The 23,026-nt window shown below is 42.9% G+C and overlaps 1 protein-coding gene across 9 annotated transcripts in view; it reads right to left on the bottom strand.

Moving 5' to 3' along the window:
* The window catches only part of CDC42BPB (CDC42 binding protein kinase beta), a 94,282-nt gene that overhangs the window by 61,468 nt on the left and 9,788 nt on the right, over positions 1 to 23,026 (bottom strand). For all 9 annotated transcript variants that reach the window (XM_068682680.1, XM_068682681.1, XM_068682685.1 and 6 more), the window contains exon 2: positions 4,999 to 5,090. In XM_068682680.1, the coding sequence (XP_068538781.1) occupies positions 4,999 to 5,090 (92 nt within the window). The remainder of the gene's footprint in view (positions 1 to 4,998; positions 5,091 to 23,026) is intronic.

Raw genomic sequence — 23,026 nt, 5'->3', positions numbered from 1 at the left:
AGGAATAGCCAGCCACATGCAAATCTCAAACCACAGATATAATGCATTTTTAAAAGTCTAAAAACCGGAGGAGTTTTCCATTCTGTTCTTGCGTTATTTAGATTTTCTCCTAGGAAAGGTGTGTTTGCAGTAGATAACAAAAACTTCACCCTACAGAGCATATTCATTCTTGTTCATCAAGACAGGACACTGCATTAATTTTATTAATAGAACCCAGAATTAAGATTACAGACATTTTAGTTCTGATTTTAATTCAGAGGGTTTTTTTTTTTTTTTTTTTAAATTATTACGACTATTATTTTATTCCTTATGGAGGTTGCCCCTCTGCACTTGAACCATCTGCCTACATGATCCCCCAAAAACCACAGTGAAAGCAGTGTGTGGGCACTCATGACAATGTTGCAGCCTCCTGGGCGTACACCAGGTGCGTACACTGCAGGAGATGGGCAAGAACCATTAGTAGTTTATTCTTCTCATAGCTAACGTTTCAAATTAAAATACTATTCATAAGAACAGCATGCATTCAAAGATCATTTGAAACTTTTCTTTATAACTACGAAACTTCTGAAAAAATGTAATGATGTTCTCAAGCCAGCGACTCCAGGACTCAGAGCCTTAAATATTCCTGTAAAGGATATTCAGACATGCAGTTTACCATGCATGCAAAGTAGCTGGCTAAGTTTATGAGAAAAGGAGAACTGCATGTTTTGGCAGGTGGCTACAGAAGAAATCTCTAGGTCCTGAGTTAGGCTATTTTTGTCTTAGCATAATAATGAGAACTTTAAGAAATATTTTTTCACTTGCTTTCCCAACTCTCCTTTGCTCTCAGAACTTCCACTCAGGTGGTTTTGGATTACCAGTTGTTTTCTTCTTCTCATATTGCTGGAAAAAGTGTAAAGAATCAGGCTGAGTTCTGCTGGTTTGAAAACGAAAAGGAAAGAAAAAGGCACTCACAGTAAAGTTACACACTGGGGATTATATCAATCTGCCTTGAATCAGATGCTGCTGTATTCATAAAGACACACTCACATGCCATCTCAATCCACTCTCCGGTCAAGGAGCATGTGTCTCATGTGTTGTGTGGCAAAATCAATCACCGATCCTGTCTGATGCTACGTCTTCATTCCGTTTAAGCCATCTTTCTTCAAAGCTACTGATTTATGCAAAAGTCCTTCTCTAAGACTAAAGCCCCTGGGGTTCTCAAAGAAGTCTAAAGTAGCTAAACTGTGGATATAGCTGCTGCACACATTCAGGAGAATGGAATGTAGTTTTCAATCTTTTTGAAGTCTGGCTTGTTTAGCTGTTTGGCTTTTTAATTTAAACTACTTATTTCTACAAGGAATATGCCTAGTTTAATTCTGATTAAATTCTTTATGCACTTCAATAAGTATGTTGTAAGCATAGTTTTTGTTGTTGGTTTTGTTTTAATCAAGAATGAAAGAGTAACCTTATAAATAACACTAAAATCCCATCAACTAATTTATAACCGTTCTTATGTGTGTATGAATGTACCACAGCAAAATTATTTACAGCACCCCATTCAGTTTTTGAAGTGTTGCTTTACACAAGTCAGATGCCACAAGGCCCTCTAAAGAACCTAGATTTTATTTTCTTATTTATGGAATTTCAACCTTCACATATTTGCTATTTTATAATGCCTATATTTGACAGTTATAGCACCCTACTATGCACAAGGGTCAAAGGATTCATTCATAAGCAAAAAGCGTGAAATATTCTCTGGCAAGCAGGATTAAAGTACAGTGAACTTAAAATCACTTTAAACTGATCAAAAAGTGTCGAGCTGGTACAAACATAAACCTGTTAAGTAACAGATGAGAAGGACAATGCAATATCAACAGATAACCAACTCTTCTGACTTTGTAACTACTCATAGCTGTGACACAAGGATGAAATTAAAGACGTTTTATCATTTCCCTTCTGTGAAATTTCATTTCCACTGGGGTGGAGGGTGGGGGGTGTAGAATTTACCAGTTGCTTTGATCATTTCATGCTTTTCCAAATGAAAGAATATGAAAGAAGTTGTTGATTCAGGCATCCCAAACAGAATTAACACAAGTTTCCACCCAGAATTTCTAAATTTATATATACCCTAAAACTCTTGATCCAAAGCTAAGAAAGGTCACCCTAATGCCCCTAACAAGTATAAACAGAAATCTCTGAAAAGTTCATATACACGCTTCATCTGCCGCTGCATTGAGATTTCCAGCTGGGGAAATCCCTAAGTGAAGAGGAGCATCTTTATGAAGAGAACAGATTTAAGTCCTATAAAAAACTGTCCTCCCTTAATGTTGTAACAAAGCTTCAAAACTTTAGACATGAGACAGCGATCTCTGCATGCAAAAGCCATAAGACATAGCAAACACCTCAAAAAAAGAAAGATAAATGAAGAAATAATTTGAAAAGAAAACTGTTGTGACATGATGAAGGAAATTAGGTTAAGTTATTAACATTTGTATGAGCATTTAGTCTAAAAATTAAGTCCAAGGCTGTCTTCAGAAACATTCTGAGACATAGTCCATCTCCTGCTAGAGATCAAAACTCCCCTCAACCTTCAATAAGCATCAGGAAACATGTCCCATTTCTGTGTCCAAGTTACAGGGCAATATGAAAAGAGCTTACTGTTTCATATTCATTGATTTTAGGATTAAGAGGAATATTCTGGCAAAGGCATTCCTAATACTGGCTCCATATGCAAGCCACTATAAAGGGCTCCCTTGTCCTGAAATCATTTTGATAGCTATAGCATTCACAAGTCTGGTTCTGAAAAGATCCAGAAACCACTTCTAATCCCACCAAAAGACAAACTGCCAAAACACTAATCTAAAATTCTTTAGATATCAGTGGTCGCAGCCACTTATAGCTAGTAATTTGGCACAGCAGGACCAGAACAAGACATCAAAGTAGCCTGTGCTGAGCCTTGCAATCTATACTGTATGCAGTTCAGGAATTTTGCTTCAGAGGGTATCTAGTCTGGTCTCCTGGACTAAACATGCTTTGAAGCTGCTAGAAGAGTTGAAAAACAATGATTGATTCTTATATACTCACTGGGGCCAGAAGCACATTTGGTGCACACCTGGAACACAGGTTCTCATTTAGCTTCCTCCAAAAGAAATCCAATTTACACATTGCAAAACCATTCTGCAGTAACTGGGGGCACTGTCTTCAAGTGTGCTATGCTACTGCTTTGAACCAAAGCACTAATGGAGATGTAGACAGTTACCTGTTACTGCCTTCATTTTCTAAGCCCTTTATTTGGCCAATAAATTTTTTGCTCAGACCTCTTTTCTAGACATAATTTGTAGCTTTCAGCCCTGCCTCGGACTTATCAAATTGTTTCCCATTTCTGTTTTTTACTGTGAACTCTTTGCAGAACTATTCTTGCCTAAAAGCCATGTTCAAATAACATATTCCAGATAAAACCTAACACTTAAATGAAACAACCAACTGATTGTCATGTACTATTTCTACTACCCTAAGATAACACTTCCTTTTTTTTTTTTTTTTTTTAAACGAATGTTGCAACTCCTGGAGTTCAACATCCACTAGAAAGTGAACTGTTGTTTTACAGGTCAAGACCTTAGGATTTATCTGGACATTTTACTTAAAACTCTCGAGTTCTTTGAGTAGCTATGTCCACAGTGACTACACACAAACTACTTCACACTGCTAGAGAGAATGGTACAGATTAGGAGATGTTCCTGAAACTTTAATTTCTGCCTGCCTTAGGTGTTCACTTTCTTCAAAAGCAGTCCCTGACGTAGATAACAGATCCACAGAATTTTAGGCTATTACCAAGTACACACATGCACAGAAACCTCACTGCTTTCTCAACCCAGGTTGAGTAGGGGCCTGCCATTTTTCTAGGTCAGCTTCTGGTCTGCCCACCATACCAGTGTCCAACAATCAACTCACAATACCCCTGTCCCACAATCAAACCCTTTGCAAAAGTTTGGCATGTCATGGGCACACCGTGCTTGGCAGGAAAGCCCTGCACAGCACATCCTCCCGCTCCTGACACCAGATGAAGATAACGAAGCCTAGCCTTAGCCACCGGCAGCAAAGTTGTAATCAAGTGCTAATGGGCCCAAGTGAGCCTTTAATGGCCGTCACTGCATTTGATTTGATGTGGTATTACTTAAAAGAAGCTTCCTGAAAGAAATCTAAATTCCTTCCTTCCAGAAATCCTCTACTTAATCATCTCTTTTGCTGACAGCTACAGCTTTACTTATGTGTACTTAAATGCTGAGAGGTTGCCTTTGAGGTTCTCCAGGAGCATCCTACGCCTCCTACAGGGGGCATGCTCCTGAATGCTTTGGTAGTGGCAAGCCCTCTCAGACTTGTGCGACCGATGAGACTTTCATTAAGCATATTAAGAAGTAAAGCTTCAGTCCAGGGTCCTGGGCCTGGCGAGTCCTCAAAACACAAGGCGTTCCTATCATCCCAGCATGATTCAACTTGCTGTCCAAAAAAACAGATCCAGCAGCCTTTGATCTTCAAAGATGACAGGGAACAGCCTCTGAGGCAGCCAAATGCGTCTTTCTGCATTACCAGATTGCTACAGAGACAGGCAGATGGGTGGAGCAGCCTCCGCGTTCCTACCATCGAAGCAGCCCAGCTCTGTGTTAAATTATAGCAGTACAGAAGAGTACATATGGCAAGTGGGAGAAGAGATCCCAAATTCAGCTGTGCAGCTGCTAGGTGGGACCACCCTGCTCATGCACATACTGAAGAGACACTTGTTTTGCTGCTCTGAAGTCAAAATTAGCTAGTCACATCGATGGCAGAACTGGACACTAGAAACCTTCAAAGGGACCCCCCTTTAGCAGTACCTTGCTAGCATCCCACATTTGCAAGTATTTTAATATATCTGTGTGAATCTTCTGTCTTTAGGACAAATGCAAATTCAACTGCACCAAGAAATCAGATGCACAAGTGATAAAAGTTGCATTACTACAACTGAGAGCAAAATTATCTTACCTCACCAAATGCACCTCTTCCAATCACTTTTATAATTTCAAAGTCATCGCGGTGAAGTTGCATCTCCTTTACCAACTTCGTAAATGGTCGTGCTGTTTAGGGAAAAGAAAAAGGAAAACTCTATTAACAGAAATCCTATAAATCAAAGTAATCCATAAAACAGAAGTCTGCAGTACTTGCAGTATATCTAGTGCGCTTTTCCAACTACTGCTAGAATGTACAGATAGAAGAAAAACATTCATTACAGAATGCAATTAACATTTAAAATTAAAAAAAAAAAAAGTTTAATCCTATGAATACTGAAGCTTTTGGCTTATGACTGTATAGATTCCACCTTCTGTTATCAGTTAGCTTATCTACCATATTTATCCACCACCAAGAACTGTGCTGTGAGCCACAACCCAAGTACTCTAGCAGTGATTACATGACCACACAGACTTGACATTTCTAGAGCTGCAATCAAGGAGAGCTGTGCATGAGATAGACAAAAATAAGCTGAAGTTCCCTATTTTGTGAGCAGAAAGCTATAGACTCCATTACTAAATCACCCTAACACATGGATGGCCAGTATCAGCTTCAGCCTGGGATTCTGCCTTGTTTCCATTAAGTGCAAAGTCTTTCAGAAAGAGGTTTTGATTTGCCACCCTACCTTTCTTTAGGGTTTCATGAGTCAGCAAAGAACAAAAAAAAAATGGGAAAAGAGCTCGTTCATTATGTGTAAAACCCTAAAGAAAGAATCATGCTATCCTTTGGCTACTGGAATAACTTTCCTCTTAAGCAGAGTTCACCTTCATTTTTCATTTCTTCAGTTACTACAAACTGAAGTCTTAAAAGCCTGCTTTCAGGAGATAGCTGTCTGCTCAAGAGCAATGAATTCTACATAATCTGTTACTTTGAATTATCTTTTCTGTTAAAAACAAACAAACAAGAATCACATTTGCCAGATCTCAGCTAGAACAAGTCTTGAAGGGCTGCAGCCTGAAAGGTGTCCAGCAAATAACTGACCTACACTTACTTTGCTATAGTGGTCCTGCTGGACTCCTCACATTTCTCAAAGCATCTAGCCAATAAATTCTGCTGTACCTGCAGATCCCATTGATCTTTAGCCCCAATTCATAATTCTTTCTCACATATTCTGCAAAAAGCATTACTGTTTAGATACTTGTTACAATAATCATTAATAATCAGAATAAATAGTGAATTGTTAGACCAAATCAATAAGAACGAACAGTGGTGCCAGCTGAATTGTACAAAAGTACGGTGTATACACAAGGAATGCTTACACATCTAATTAATCACAAAAAAATTGTTCTTTTCACAGAATCACAAACATTCCCAGACTAAGAAGACTGAAGGTTTTAAAAACATATTTTCCATTTGCACAGGACTACAACTTGTAATTCCACCCAGACTCCCATTTTACCTCCCCGTGCATTATAATTATAAACCAATGAGTTAAAAACCAAGCAGATCTCCTATGAAAGAGGGCACTGGACTGCCGGTGTATTTCAGATGCAAACAAACAAACCAAACCTTACAAACACATAGGAGCCACACAAGTCTGAACTCAATTACGGATTCTATAGGAAGTCAAAGCATGAACGCATGAAAATTTGTCCGCACAAACTCACAGCGGCTAATAGAATGAAGAAATACCCTGGCTAAAGAACAGCCATGTTTCTTCTCTGTTCTTGAGAGAACTGTTATTGAAAAGGTTTCATCCACAAGCAATTCCCCTCTCACTGGATAACTTCAGGTTTCTCCAAAAAATGTGAAATTTCATGAGGAACCTACTCGATTCTCCACTTCCTTAGGGCAGAGATGCCCACCAGTCTCTCCCACAGGGGTAACTGAGACTATCCTCATCCCAAACCCACAAATTGGTCCAGTCTGACATCTGTACAACAAAGCACCACTACTGACGATCATGTTATACATTAATTATTTGCAACGTGGTTCTGCCTCTTTCCCCTTCCATCAGATCAGGAGGGATTGAAGAAATGCAGTTACAGATCCAAAATGAGTGTGAACATTTCATACCCAAGGTACGGATTGCTATTGCAAACACAGGTCATCAGACTAATTGAGCCGAACACCACCTTCTGGTTTTATTACAATTCAAGGGAAGTAGGAATGAAATCAAGTAGTTTTATTTGTGGAAGATAGTAAGCTGATATATATATATATTTTTTTAATATCCAGTTTTAATGAAAATTCTAGTCACTAAACAGAAACCCAATGTAATTGGTGCAAGTTATTAAAAAAAAAAAAAAACAACCTTGCCACTGCAAATCAATTGCAAGTAATTTTCAAAGCAGGCCAACACAAACCTACACAAGTTTCAGCTTGCTGTCTTGTATGTTAAAAAATAACCTTATTTCTTTATTTCTTACGTTTTCATTACTTTGTCAACCGGTGATGCTGTTATTTTCTACAGTTTCCCTTGCTTTGAAGTATACCAAATTTCACCTTGCTAAAAATTGGGATTCAGTTTAGAAATGCATTAAATTGTACTAAAGTAAGAGAAAATTCAATTACTTTTCTACTTTAAAATAAATATTCGTTATATATCAAGCATAAAATGGACTCAAATTCAAGCAAAAAGAAGAAATAGTGCCTGCTAAGAAAAAGCACTACTCCTACCTTTCTGGGCACTGGATCATTTAGTACAAGCAGACCTCACCCCCTGCACCTCCATCCCAGCTCCAAGACCACAAGTCCTAGGCCAGTCCCATTGTTTCCATCTCCAATTGTCAGTGAAGTACCACATAACAAAATGAATTAATTTAGCATATGAAGTTTCCCTTCCTAAAACAAGTTATTTTTACAGGCTGTTTGTGCACTTCATCAACGTTGGCTTTTACTATTTAGGAAATGTTGGTGGTAAGAAACACAACCACTTCAGTGGCAACTCTCTTCGACAGTTCAGCACCAAACACGAAGAGCTGAACACACAGAAGGATAACACTGGACAGCACTTCCCCCAAAAAGGACAACGGCAGGTCTTTGTCAAGGTATCTAAGGTTTCTGAAAAGGAAACAAAATTTGAAAATAGAACCAAATTTCCACGGAATCCCATCATCACAGAGACCAAAATGGAGTTCAGGCAACAAATCAGAGCCCAGAGGAGGCCATGAAGTACTAATTCTCAAACTGATGCTTACTTTGAGATCTGGGAGAAGACCATTGTTTGTAGCAGCATGTAGCCTGCTGCTTTCAAGTACTGGATTGCACAATTTTTACCTCTCAGTGAGAGGAATCACAAAACGCTTCCAAGCTGCTTTCCTGCTTCCCCTCAGGACTCCTGTTGTTCCTCACCCATCCAACACCCAGATTAGCAGCACGCACACACCAGGCAAAACTGAAGGAGCAGAAACTTGCTCCAGAAAGCGTGTAAGAGCCCCATAGGCTGCCTCTGCCAAAATGATGCCAAGTGATACACCCACCGCTATATAACTGGTAAAGGGCTCGAGCTTTTCTTTTTACATCTCACTATTTTATAAATACTGAACTCAAAGCAGAATTCTCTCCATGTACTGGAAGGGATAATTACATTTTACTGATTAGCTTTGATCCCAATATTAACAGCGGGACTTATGATTTGGAACTGATGTAAAACTTAATGAAAGTATTTCATCTGGGCAAACAGAAGCATTAACTGTACTGGGGGTTTTACTGGCAGCCACTACTAAATTTTGTTATATATACACGCTGTTGTCAGGGTAACACCAGCTCTGAGTAATTGCGTGACTTTGTTTATTCACGACTGAGGCTCTGATCACCATTTGGGACAGGCGTTCTGCGTGCCATGTATTTGTATGCAGCACCGGCTTTGCTCTCAAGCTGATTTTGCATTATTGTATTTGCACTTGCTTGGAAGAAGGGTGTTTTCCATAAGGCCACACAGGAAAAAAAAAAAAAATTTAAGGAGCCAAGAAACGTCTGCTTTCAAGAATTGTATTACAAAACATTAACGGTCTATGTTTTGATCAATATTCACAAATGGAAGCCAAATGCCAACATTTATTTCTTCACTGAAAACCAAGGTATGTACGAAAGGCATAAATTCTCCACCCACAAACAAATTATATTCCAATCATTCTCCTCTTTGCCTGATAGATGGGACTAGGATGTTTTGTTTGCTCAGAAAGGAAACATCAATTTGAATAATTTGAAAATGTAATTTGAAGCCCAGTCATAGGTAAATAGCTTTGTGATTTAGGTCTCTTGTGTACATCTACACCGCAGTCACTTTGTGTTATTCCACCTGACAGAAGACATTTCCAGGTGGAATGGTTTCCGAAGGAGCAGAAGCTGCAGGGAAGGACAGCAGCGATGATCCAATGTGACAGCCAAGGTGCCCAGTGCTCTGCTACCACCACCAAGGTCAGAAGCACACGCAAGATTTCATTTCCAAATGCAGGGGAAGGATGGTGTAGTACTGTCAACATCCTGCTCAAAAATAATAGGGCAACCTTCTCCAAGCTAGAATGTGGTTAAAAGCAAAAAGGATTGACATATGTTTTGGATTTGTACTTTCTGTTCAGATTCTGAACTGTGTAGACTGTGTTAATAATTTACTACCCAAAATCAGACCAGCTTGTACCTTTATGTTGGAGGGGACAAGAAAACTACCCTGGGTTTGTGATAACTCCTGCCTCAGTGGAGTAGTCCAGCAGCTCCGATTTGAGGACTGGTGCATGTTTTGTTTGGCAGAGCAGGATCCCAGAAATTCAGACTCACAAAAATCACTGAGTAGAAACTGCCAAATGTTCAGGAACATCTGATGTTTTGTTATCATTGGCAACTTCAAGCTTCAAATAAATGTGACAACTGTAAGGAACTAACACACAGAAACACAGGACAACTCAGGCTGAAAGGGACCTCGAGAGGTCTCTAGACCAACCTCCTCGCTCAGGTCACAATCTCTATTTACTTCAGAGCAGGGTATGGGTATGCTGCTTTTTTTTTCTGGTCAGGTCTCAAACACCTCCAAGGACGGAGATCCCACAACCTCCCTGGACAGCCTATCCCTATAGCAGCCTGCCCTGCACCAGAGCTTCGCAGTTCAGAACTGATCTTGTGAGTGCTTTGGGTTTTAAGCCATTATATAACGAGATGATAACGTTCAGGTAGACCTGCCCAGAAGGCATGGCCAAACCATCTGTTCCACAGAAACTCATCTGCCATCACACTCCCTTTTATCTACTCACTCCCTGCACAAAATGTTATGGTAGGAAACCGTGTGAACTGCAAAATATTAATGTCAAAAAAAAAAAAAAACAAAAGATGTCACAGGTAATTGTCTGTGGAGCCACAGTGCCATCAGGCAGATCCAATATTTCATTTAAGATGCTTTCTTTGGAGAAAGCACATGAAAGAGAAGCGAGTTTTACCATCTCCCTCCACCACCTCCTAACTTAGGCTCTAGAAATCAAGCAACTCCTTTGCCCTTTGTGCACCCTCCTCAAAGCAGCAGCATTCCTGTGATATTGCTGCTAAAACAGCAGGCTGACAGGTTCAACAAGTTAGCGCTCGTCGACCTGTCTTGAGAGATACCCACACCCAGGTAGCCCCAACCAGCTTCCCGGGGCTGATAAGTACCTGCCACAACCCACACTTTCGCCTTTTAAAGCAGTACCATCCTCTCGCCGCTTGATTGTGTGATTTTCCCTCTATTTTAGAGGTGTAAATTTCTGCTAATTCCTCCATCCTTTGTTGACTCCAGCCTTCCTTTCTTCCAGTTACAGATCCTTGCCTCCCTTTTCCTGTGCAGTTTCCTCTCATCAGCCAGCCCTGTGAGTGCCTTTTGTCAGGCTGCTTTCCTAAGGAAATACGGTATGCGAGCACGCTGCTTGGCAATCACAGCCCGGTCCTCCTCCTCAGCAACTTCTGATCCCTGTTAAGACACTTAATGAGGTTTGGTAAAGGGGATATTAACTCATCCAAAGATACCAGGTTCTATAAACACCAGTGGTGATAGGAAAGATGCCCACAGTGTCATCCCACGATGGGAAAGGCTGCCGCAGGTGCACAGCTGGGCAATGAGCACACACTGAGCTGCAGAGCAGACACCTCGCTGGGCCTGGTCACGGAGGGAGCTGTGGGTACAGCAGGGGAACACTGAGACGTCGGAGGGAAGGAAAGGAGCATCAGGAAAGGGAAGGCAGTACAGTGGGAAGGGCAAGGAAAGGAGGTAGATCGCAAATAGATGGGAAGCCAAACTTGTGCTGTACAAAGCTCTGCTCCTTACAGACAAAGGTGGCACATTTTGTATTCTCTGCCATTTTCTGCTGGGCGTTTCACCCCTGCCATGCCCTCCCTCCCACGTCCCTAACGCACACACACATCGCTTACTCTGCCTGGCTCCAGCTCGGTGATCTGAGCCTTCATCGCTCACTCAACATTCATTAGCCAAACAAATCCAGTGGTGCAAGACTTTGGTTATCAACGAGCACGAGCTCCACTGGATTGAACACCTGTGAAGTGAAGCTGCTTACCCACGGTGGGGCATTCGCAGCCCTCACAGGGCAGCCTCCTGCTGCTGCGCACACTGCCAGGCCCCTTGGTCCCCCCGGCAAGGCCACCAGGACTTGGCGAGCCTGGCTGGGCAGCACTTCGTCACAAATACCTGTGCTAACACATCAAGGAAGCCTGAACCTCCTTGAGGCCGACTGCCAGTACTTTTCAGGAGAATTAATAAGCGGTGAGTTTATTAAGGAATTTAAGATTGGGTTATGAAACTGAAAACCAGCACACAAAAGAAACTCTTTCCTGAAGATGGAGCGCACAAAGTCACAGGGCTGTAATTAGGGAGTTTGCTTTGTTTTCTGAAAGGCTTCCAACATACGTAAAACAGAGTGCTCGAACACCTTCAGTCACATACCTTGGTGGCACCTGGACTGATTTGGATTACACAGTCACATGCAAAATCCTCTAAGACTTAAATGGACAAAGCAGTCATCACTTTGAGGCATGAACCAGAACTGTGTGTTGCAGAGCTTCTGCAGGATGCTGCAGGAGGGGCTTCATCAGTCACAGCACTAATCCTGGCATTTAGGGTTCGTATACTGGTTTGGGATAACTATCTACAAGAAAGATGTAAAGGTTTTCGCTTTATCCTCCTTGCTAAAGGGTAATGGCATCGGGAAGTGTTCTGAAGAAAGAAAACAGCAGCAGCACTGGTTCTGATCCCATTAGTATCACTGCACTTGCTGGCCGAAGAGCCAGGCATTTACCTTGAAACCTCACCCGTGGTCGCTGCGATTCATTCAGCGCAGTTTTTGTGTGGCGAGCCCCAAAAGCAAGCAGCACATAGAAGGGCTCCACGAGCAGCAATCGCTCCCACTGCCAGCTCGCTGCTGAATGCTACCAGGAGCACTTAGGAGCTGGCTCGCTGCCCTGCTGGCCCATTCACCTCCTCTCGTGCTTACAGGGGAAGGACACCAAGGAGAACACTCGAGGTTTGCAAAGACGAGTACCGAGGAGCACACCGAGGTCCAAGTGACGGGAGGCACTGCCAGCACCACCCCTGCCAGCACAGCCGTGCTCCTCGGAGAGCCAGACAGCACCTGAGCTCTCGCAGGCCAGAGGGGAAATACACCCTGGCTTATACGTGCAAGAGCAAACACCCAGCGACCGTCTGCTACAGATACATAGAGAGATACAGACAGTAGCTCACCTATGGAAAAATAACGGTCAGGTAAAACAAAAACCCCACGCAAATCAGACCTAAAGGTAATGGCATATGCCAACACTACAGATCAGGCAGGGGTATTTCCAGTACTAAAGGTTACGCTGGCAGATGGAACTGTTAGTGCTAAGACTGAAGGAAAATATGCCTGGGCAGAGCATTTAGTGTGGGAAACCTAGAAGAGACTTCACATCCACAAAGGCTTGGTGCAGCTTCACCATGTGTAACATATCGGGACACAGCCAGACCTTTCTACACCGGGTGCCACATTCCAAGCAATAAAACCTGCACCTGCGTGAGTAATAACCAGGGCATTTCAAAACAAAACAAACAAAAAGTCAGTAGCGTGAGAGACTAAGGCCTGTCCCAACTCTCTTATGAGAATTATAAAGCTACTGGAGAAATCATGTTCCTGACTGCAGTCTGTAGGCCCACCTTCCGCATCTATTTCCAAGCTTTGGCAGTTTGGGAGAAGGGAGGCCCTGCTGCCTCCCTAACCTTTGGCTGAGGGTCCCAGCTCTCCCAGCAGACAGATGGATCCCCGGGCAGCCTGTCGGCCTCCTCAGCCTTAGAGACTTCACTGCCTGATCTGCTGTGCAGCAGCCCAGTAATGTCTGCACGCTGTGATTTTCTGAGGAGACTGGAAGACTGCATTTTGCTTCATACTTGAATTTCATGAGGTTTTCAAGCATGGTGTTTTCCTTCCTTTTAAACCTTGCAAAGAAATACGAGGAAAAGATCACCATTCCACAATAAAGTATCTGCTCTACTCTTAACCAGCTGTTAATACCAACACCTTCTTAAGCTTCATCTTCACTTTGTTTTCCTCGGGAGGATCAGATCCAGCCCAGAAAACACACGCATGCCGAGTCACACGAGCTCTCTGAATGAGCCTTTCCCAGACACTAACTCCCTGACCTCCCAGACGTCTGAGACAACTGACAGGGGGGTTGCACGACCGCTTTAATCCAGGAAACCCATTCTGCTGCTGGAGGAGTCCCTCCTTCCCACCAGCACTCTGCTTTCATTGCCTGGCTCATCGCAGTGCTCACGTGGCACGTCGAACCAGGAAACGTTTCCAGGCGAAAGCTGCCTTGTCCATCCATCCCCTCCTGCCCCCTGTGACTCACGCGCAGCTGCAGCACCAGCAGCAGGCCGCAGGAAGAGGCTGCGGGGACAAAATGGCCTTTTTTGGGTACTCCAGGCTGCTCCTGGCCACCCTGCAGCACACGGGGATGGGGTCTTCCAAGACGCACGTCAAAACGCTGTAAGAAAAGGGCAACAGCAAACACTACAGAACACAATGTAGCTTTATTTGTTTAGGTACCTGAATGGTGCTGCGCTCTGAAGCCAGATTTTGCAGGTGCTGGGAGAGGCGATTGAAGCTGCAGCAAACTGAGATCACATACTGAAGCTCAGCAGTAATGGAAAAAAATGTTTCATGTTTCAGTGCGAGCAACGAGTTCCAAACAGTAAAATATCAGTGATCCAATCTCCCTCACTCCATAACAAAGTTGTAAATATTTCTAAAATCCACTGTTTTTCCTGCATGATGAATGATCTAAAAACCAGTTAAGAGTAATTTTTGTAGAATGCTTTGTAGGTTATGACTACTCAGGAAAACCCTTTGGCATTCTCACTTATTTTTCTGATGGTCTCAGACTAAAGATTAAGAAAATCTCAAATTTGAGCTCGCCCAAATTTCAATGGTGAGTCTGACTAAATTGCATCAGAACCCAGTCTTTCACACACCCTCCTAAGAAATAAAAATTCCAATCTGATGACCACACTGTGATACAAGCTTACACATTCACGTTAAGAAACAACCCTTACATCATCATACGAGCAAAGTTTGAGCTCTCCAACTGCAGGCTTTATTTCATCTTAAAGGGAAAATCTCTCACGACAAGGAGCATTTTATCAATTATTATTTACAGTAAATATACTTAGCGTTTGTTTTCTCCGGATATACACAAACCACTCTCAAGTAACCAAAAACTTCACATATACATTATATAACAGCAAAATTCATACGTTATTTTGGTTCTCTATCATGCCACCTCTCTTATTATAAAGGTTTGACATTTCTATTAATAAGCTTTTCTTGACAAAGCACCCCCACACACACACTGACAGTAACAGGAGAGAAATCCACCTTACAGGTACCGCTTTTCTATGCCTATAAATTTAGAGTGAATTTCAGATGCAGCTCAGTGAAGTTAGCGAGGCAATCCCAGAGCCCTGCACCCACAGGGGCAGTTGCCCAGCCCTGCTCTCCTCCCTGTGTTAGCTGGAAAAAATTTGGCAGGTCACAGCTCACCCATCTGATTCTGCTCCCTAACCCAGCAGAAAGCTGAGCTCCCAGGAAACACAGCGCAACCATTTCCAGGTAGTCGAGCAAACTGAATTATCACTGACATTCAGTGACACCATTGTATAGGGTCTGGGCCAATACAGCAGGACAAGCAAGTAAAAGGAAGGGTTGCAGTGTATTTTTTCAGAGAATCACAGAATCACAGAATTTCTAGGTTGGAAGAGACCTCAAGATCATCGAGTCCAACCTCTGACCTAACACTAACAGTCCCCACTAAACCATATCCCTAAGCTCTACATCTAAATGTCTTTTGAAGACTTCCAGGGATGGTGACTCCACCACCTCCCTGGGCAGCCTGTTCCAGTGCCTAATAACCCTTTCAGTAAAGAAGTTCTTAAGTCGTCATCTGAAATAGCACGGTCTGAGATGAGCTGAACCATCCTTCCATCCAGCAGCCCTGGCTGCAGCCTTGGCACTGCATGCAAGGGAGCAGTGGGATCACAGTGACCCTTTTTGCTACACTTCAGTTCTCATCCAGACCAACACAATAATAAGGGAAATCGAAGACCCAGGGGACGAGGCACCAGATCCAGCTTTCAGTGCTGCAGAGCTGCACCTGGTTCGGGTTGGTTTTGTTTTTGACAGCTCAAGGCTGCAGGGCTATCACAGAACCACCCTGTCGTGCCCTCCAATAGAAAGAGCGCAGACGACACCACCTCGGTGAAGCACAGGTGTGGCACAGCTTTCTGGTCCTCCCACTTCCTTCTCCATGGCAGCAACGTTCAGGACATTTTCTCCAACATTACTCACCCCAGTTCAGAACGGCCTTAGAACCCCAGACCTCATTCAGAGGTCAATGGAAGTCAAACTTTTGCTGCACGCAAAGGCAACAAAGACGCGTGCCAAGCAACTGCTGGAGCCAGGGGCGAGTACCTCAAGTTTCTCCAAAGCAGAGAAGAGGGGGATTACCTTTAAATCTGCAGAGAATACTAAAAAGTCTCTTGCTAAGACTTGCTTTGCATTGTAGTGAAAGGTTCAGAGAGGCTTTTTTACTATTTACAGATAGCTTTTCTTCTTCACCTGCTTTTTACACTAACCCCACAGCCCAACATGCCCTCTCTGGGACAGGAACTCTACAACCAGAGCCCTTCTTGCTCTGAAGCACAACTGGCCAGTATTTAAACTCAGACTGTAATGTCTCGCTGGTGGCAGAGCTACACAAACCCCAGGCTCTGCCGCTTCCAACACCTCTGTCTGGACATGGCCAAGAGCACCATTAACAGCAGCAGAAAGGGGTGAGCACAACTCTTCTAGCCTTGCAAGGCACGATGAAAACCCTCTCTGCATCTTTAAGCCTTAAGATGTGTTCCTCTGACACAACCCTCCTATATCCTCTCCCCCCAAAGAAGACAATATTTATCTTCTGTAAATAATATCAATTATTTGCATAAGTTACTTGGGAAGAGCACCACTTCCGATTCCGCCAAGCACCTTTTCCTTAATGTCCAATTCGGACTCAGCACGTTTTAAAGCTTGTCTACAGCTATCCCCAGGCATCCCATATGCTACAGTGAAAACTGAGATGCCTGGATATTGCAGGGAAAAATAACTACTGGAAATATATAAGGAGATGCTACATCTGGCTTTAGGTGTTGATCTCTAGGAATGCAGGTGGACCACTAACGAACAGTACAGGGATTTTTTGTTAAGTGCCCATGGTTCAAAAAAGGCAAAAGTTGACAACAGAAAACTGAGAAGCCCGCAGAATTGCAGGTTTTATTCGTTTTTGTTTGTTTCTGAATACTTGTTAAAGAGCTCTGAAAGAAAACATGTTGGATAAAACATTAGACACATCCCATTTAACACAAGCTCAAAATTTCTCATTGTCCTTTAAACCAGATAGGCAGAGAAATCAAATCCTGGAGTTAAAGTGAATTTTTTGAATCTGACTGTCTTAGAACTGAAGAGCTTTACCATATCATACATATGCAAAGCCTACAGAACAAGAATCTAAAAAGAGAAGAACGCCATGCCTTGTTCAAGAGACATTTCAGAGTCCCCAGGCCTTCTAAGTTTAGCTCTCTCTAGTACAGTCAGGAAGATTTTCTTTCTTCTCTACCCCACATTGTGCATTTCTGGCACCTACCCCCACACAACTTTCTTCTTCACAATTTACATACAATACACTGAATAAACTTTCCTTTTATAATGCATGTGCCAAAAAACACAGGCTTTTGCATTTTAGTGTTTTTACCCCCGTCTTTTCTTAAGATCTTTCCTGTGTTATCTTTCAGGAATTCTCCATTCAGTTTCATGATTTCGGTTGTCAGCCCTCTTTCTTGTGTATGCTTGAAGCCAGTAGGAAATGAAAATTTGTTTGTCGTCCTTAGCTGATACTAAAGTTACATCCGTTAAAAAAGGAAAAGAATTTCAATCATCACACTCAGCTGTAAATATTACTTATGCCATTCCTTTATGCCCTGCTCCTCACCTTTTCAAGGCAGACCTAGCAATTAAGGATCAGCCCCACAAGCTTTAATGACAGAAACAGCACCTGAAAGAACATTCTGCTTCTAGCTTATCTTTTCAAATGCCACTTTTCTGTTTTCAACCCTCCCCTTTACTTGAATTTAAAAGATTATTCTCATGGCTTCTTTGTTTAGCGAGCACTGCATCCCAAATCCTTTTTCCCTAAGATTTATTTCCACACATTTAAGCAGAGAATTGCCTTGCCATCCCCACTTACAACCCATCTAGATTTGGGTTTGATCTTGAAAATGCAAAATCAGGTACTGGATGTCTAGAACAAGCTTGTGCTAGGCTGGTAACCTCAAATCTTTATTTACACTGCAGTCTTTATTTTGGTGGCTCTCAACCTCTTCATTTACAAATAGTTGAAAATAACAACCCAAACCTTTCGTGCTCCAGCACAAGAGCAGGGTGAGCACCTGCAGGTCAGCACAGAGGCAGCTGGGAAGCCCTACCCATGTAGCTGGGCTCGCAGAAACATTTCCCGAGTAGGAAACAGCACAGACACATTAACTTCCTTCCAGAGATCTGACAAAGACTGCGGGCTCCGAGGAGAACATAAGCAGAAGACAAGACCACAAGCAGAAGAACAAGAAGGAATTTCAGCCAGTCTTCAAAATATTTAAAGATGTTGTGAAGTAAGGGCAAACTAGCATAGACACTGAAGTCAACTATTTACGCAGAGAAAAACCAAATGGTTGGCTTTCTCTTTCTTTATATGACATTTTAGCAATACCCCATTCCTTTCCCCTCTTTTTCCACACAGAATTTAATATTTTCCTTTACTAATTTATCTCCAATGTCATCTAAATAAACCCTGGCTACTTTGCCCATTCAGTGATTGTTTTAGTTCTTAAGTAATTTTTTCCACTTGTATTGACTCACTTCAAAAAAGCATTCAGTCCCAAACCACAATCTTCTAAAGATTTTCAAACTTTTCAGCCCTGATACTGCAGCTCAGGCTCTCATTTTTGATGCTAGCGCTGCGGAGCTGAGGCCACGTAACCCTTTTGTTCCGTAAACAGATCTGGAAGTTTCTAATGGAAAGAAATCTGGAAGAGGTATAATCTTTAATATTTTATTTTTCCATCTCTGTGATTCTCAGTATTTATACCAGTTACTATTTCTTTTTTTTTAACCTACGTGAAAGAGATGCACGGAACTGCTCATCTGGTAACATGCCATCCCATCTGCAGGTTGCCACTGCGAATCCAGCAAGGACATGAGTATCACCGGCGCTGTTTTCAATCTGTTGACAGTTTCACGACTTTTGAAATAACATGAAAGCTCCAATCTCGTTCTTACAGACAGGTACATACCACAAGGCTATGACACTGATCTCTGAAGAGATACCATGGCACACTGAGCAGAAGGAAGAATGGACTTATAAAGCTCATCTTTGTTCCTCAACCCCCCTGCAAAGGACTTCAAGTCTTGAGGACTACTCTTCTGGTAAAGCTTATACTCTAACAGCCAGGCAATTTTCACTTTTATCATAGCTTCTTGAAGCTTAAATCTTTATCCTTTATAACTTGAATTTTTTAAAAAGTTCTTATCAGCATCATTTTAAAAACCTAGCTCTATTAAGTCTTTAAAATTAAGCACCAGGAGCAGCTGTGTCGAACTGTTCCATGAACTGTTTCCTAAGAGCTGAGCAGTTTGTGCGGTTGCTGTCAGCAGCTCACCCCTGCCTGTCTGCTCAGCTTTATCTTAAGGGAAGAAGGGACGCCAGGAACATTTACAGCTGTACTGCATGAAGTCAACATCTAAGACGTTGGTCTTTTCTGAAGGACTGCCCTATAAGAAATGCATTTTCAAAGAAATAAGAAGTCATTTTGGTGCCTCAGCCTTGTTACACGAACAAATCACAGCACACCAAAAAACCTCAGAAGCCTAGTAAGAATCTTTCAGTCGTTACCTATTTCTGAGTACCACCGGTCTCATCTCACCCCTTCAAAGTCTCGTTTATCAGACGGTTTAGCACATCACCTCAGTTTCAGATTTTCCTTAAAGTCCAGACCACCTGGTACTTCCCAAAGTGATAAAGATGGTTGGGCTGACCACTGTTTGTAGCATATTGACCCACAGACTGAGCGTGCTTTCCCCAGCCCTTTCTAATGGAGGTACCTGCTTATTTTGATTCTAACACTGCAATTTTTCATTCACATACTCCGACTCCTCAGCAATCTATTTCTGGACAAGTGTTAAAAGATTGCAAGTAGACAGCGTTGATTTCCTCTTCCATGAATTGTTACACACAGCTAAATTTATTTCCTTGCCAACGAATCATTTACACAAAAGCAATAACAATGCTCCCCACCTAAACCCCTCAGAAAACAGAGAGGACGGCTTCTTAAGTGCTATATGGGACACAAGGGGGAAGGGAGAGATGAGGGCAAGGAGATTGAAGTAAGAAGTAGGTCTTGCCCATGCTTCTATCTTGCAGAAAGATAATCCATTATCTTCCACCAGCTGTCACCCATTTTAGAGCTCCACAGAGAGCTCTGAAGATGAATTACTGGGGCACATTTGCCAGGGAAGTCTTTGTATTGTTTTTTTCTGTGGCAACCACGCACGCACTCAAAGTAAGCGCCATCAGCACCAACATGTGTGATGATACAATCGGTGAGGCCAAGCACGCTTACAGCCATGACATGAGCGTGTGGGGCTGTTTATAGACATCCCTGCAAGGCAGCTGCTCTAAATGCAAAGAGTAAACAAGAAATACAGATTCCCAGCAATGAAACAGAAGAGGAAATCAAGGGCAAGAGGGGAGGAAGATGACATTTCTCAGCAGTTTTATGCAGCAAGAGTCGGCACAAAAAATGTTATTATCATTACTTCACTCGTGTTTTTCCCCAGGGTATCTGCACGGTGTGCAGGTACATCCCAGCAGAGAAGCTGTACATTGAAACTGGAACAGTGCGAACCACTTCTGTGCATCAAACACGAGCACAGCTGAGAACTGAACCATGGCATCTGAAACAGCCACACAAGACTTTTTAAAAGGTTCTTCTGGAAGATTAACACACAGCATCAATTGCTCACGTACATGCACAGCCCCTGCCCCAGAAGGGTAATGGAGCATCACATCGCAGCACGCAGCGCCGTCAGGGAATGCCCCCGACACCCACATAGCGCTGATCAGGATGCCTGCCAGGCCCCCAGGCACGCAGGAACCACGGTGTATTTTGAGAAATCCGGTCATGTTCCTGTGAGCTGGGGGAGATTCCCTTTGGCCATACATGCCCAGCTGTAAGCAACCAACTCACAAACATGGACATAAATTCATTGTATGGAAAGTCAAGCATCACTTAGTACACTCCAACACCACTTACAACGCACCACTAATAAAGGAATCAGTTCTTGTTTTCTGTCTCCTTTACACATTGTTATCCTTCCCACCAACAGTACTTACCGTGCTGTTTTCCATACAGTGATATGATTTTAACACTGAAACTGTTATTGTGGGTTTTGGTTTGCTGATGCACTACCACTGAGAGTATCAGCACTGAAAAACATACTTTAAGTCCAACTTCGTGCAAGTTTTACAGGTTTTTATTTTACAAAGGAAAACTAAAACAAGGGGACATCTTTACAGCTTTAAGGTGGATTCTATCCTGTTGTTAGCTTGGTCAGATATAAGAATATGACAGACAGATCCCTTTGATACAGCTCTCACAGCCAGCAGAACAGCTAAACCTGTAATCTTCATGCCCACGTAGGGCTCGCAGGCTTCTCATAGTTACATGCGACAAGGCTTTAAAATCCTTCAGCTGCTATCAAGACCAACAGCTAGACATAACGAAACCGTACTTGCAGAAAAGCAATCGACATAAAACATAGGTTCAAAGTTCTTAAAACCTGTTCTGGTAACTCTGTTCCAGGAACAAGGAAGCTGTTCCTTTTATTAAGTAAATGGCAGAACACCACAGACAAAAATTAGTTCAGTTTCTCATCATTTACAAGCCTAAAAATTAGTTAAAAGTTTGTCAATACTTGTATTCAGCCTACATGGTAAAAAGCCAACCCATCATGGTAAACACTTTAAATTACAAAAAAAAAAAATGAATGGTACATTCATACAAGTTGTTTGAACTACTTTATCTGCCAACAACAACAAAAAAAAGGATTTCATTTATTTCTGTTTTCATTCTGAAAGGCCTGAAGAACAACTCTTTTGTGTTCAAGCAGCCATGATGTTAAATAAATTTACTAATGCGGGGGAAAAAATAAATCAGTAATACAGAACTGGGATAATTTTAGCTTGGAAGGGACCTCTGGAGAGCCGAGTCCAGCCCCCTACTCAGAAGCGAGGTAACGTCAAAGTTCAGCCGGGTTGCTCAGAGCCTGGTCCAGCTGTGGGTTGGGGACCTTGTAGGATGGGGGCTCTGCCAGCTCTCCAGGTCCCTGTCCAGAGCCCATCCAGCTGCTGGGGGAATGCCCCTGTCCACCACAGCTGTGCTCCCAGGGGTCTGTCTCCTCATCCTCCTCCTCCTGGGGGCTGGATGCCCTTTCTCCAGGCTCACCCAGCCCGGGTCTCGCAGCCTTTCTGTGTACATCGTGCGTTTTGAGCCCCAGCTTTCTCCAAGACTCCAGTTTGCTCATGTGTTTGCTGTGTTGGGAAGCCCAGAAGTGGCCACAGCAGTCCCCAGCTGGCCTCACAAGTGCTGTAAAGGGAACAACCACTTCCCTCAACCTCCTGGCACAGTCCAGCACAGAGGCAGCCCCCGTTTCTGCAGCGATGCACCACTGCCTGTCTCAGCTCAGTGTTTACCAGGATCCGCAGACCTTTTTCTGCAAGGCTGCTCCCCGGCTGGTCGTTCACCAGCTTTTACAGTTCTGCAGTGTGAGACTTTGTGCCTGCACTGAACTTTGTGAGGTTCACGGGGTGAAGGAAAAATAACGCTGGTATGCAAATGGCTAAGTATAGAGAATGTAATCTCTGCCATCCCCACCCTCCAGAAGGGCCTGAAACATTAAACAAAACCTTTGCCATGTTTAATGCTACCTGCGAGAACAGGAAGCTTGTAACCGCAGTACCTGCAGCTCTGATTCTGTCCAAGTCCACCAGGACACTTCTGCTCCAGGCGTGAGCCACTCAGGTACACGTGCACTCTTAACGTTGAAGGTAATCCCTGCAAGGCACTTTCCTAAGAGCACTGAAAGATTCTCCACTGCTAAAAATATTTTTAATGAATTCCCCCACTGTCAGTGTTTGTTTGTTTTTTTTTTTTGTTGTTTGTTTGTTTTTAAACCTTTAGAGTTCACATCACACGCAGTCAATGTCAGGGTGCACACGAGCTACTTATTTCCAGCCATGGGTATAGACATGAGTGGGTCGAGCCTTGCTGGCACAGCACTACGCCCAACCCAGTCAATCCTGCCGGCTCTCAAGACAAAGCACAGAGCCACAGCCACAGCTCAGTTGCCTTCATAACCAGTAAAAGCTTCTAAGAGCAAGATGAAGACAGTCCGTGGGCCTGACACTG

This window comes from Anas acuta, chromosome 5 (assembly GCF_963932015.1).
Source record: "Anas acuta chromosome 5, bAnaAcu1.1, whole genome shotgun sequence".
Lineage (NCBI taxonomy): Eukaryota > Metazoa > Chordata > Aves > Anseriformes > Anatidae > Anas > Anas acuta.
The sequence above is the reverse complement of the archived record's forward strand: the minus strand, read 5'-3'. Positions and strand labels throughout refer to the sequence as shown.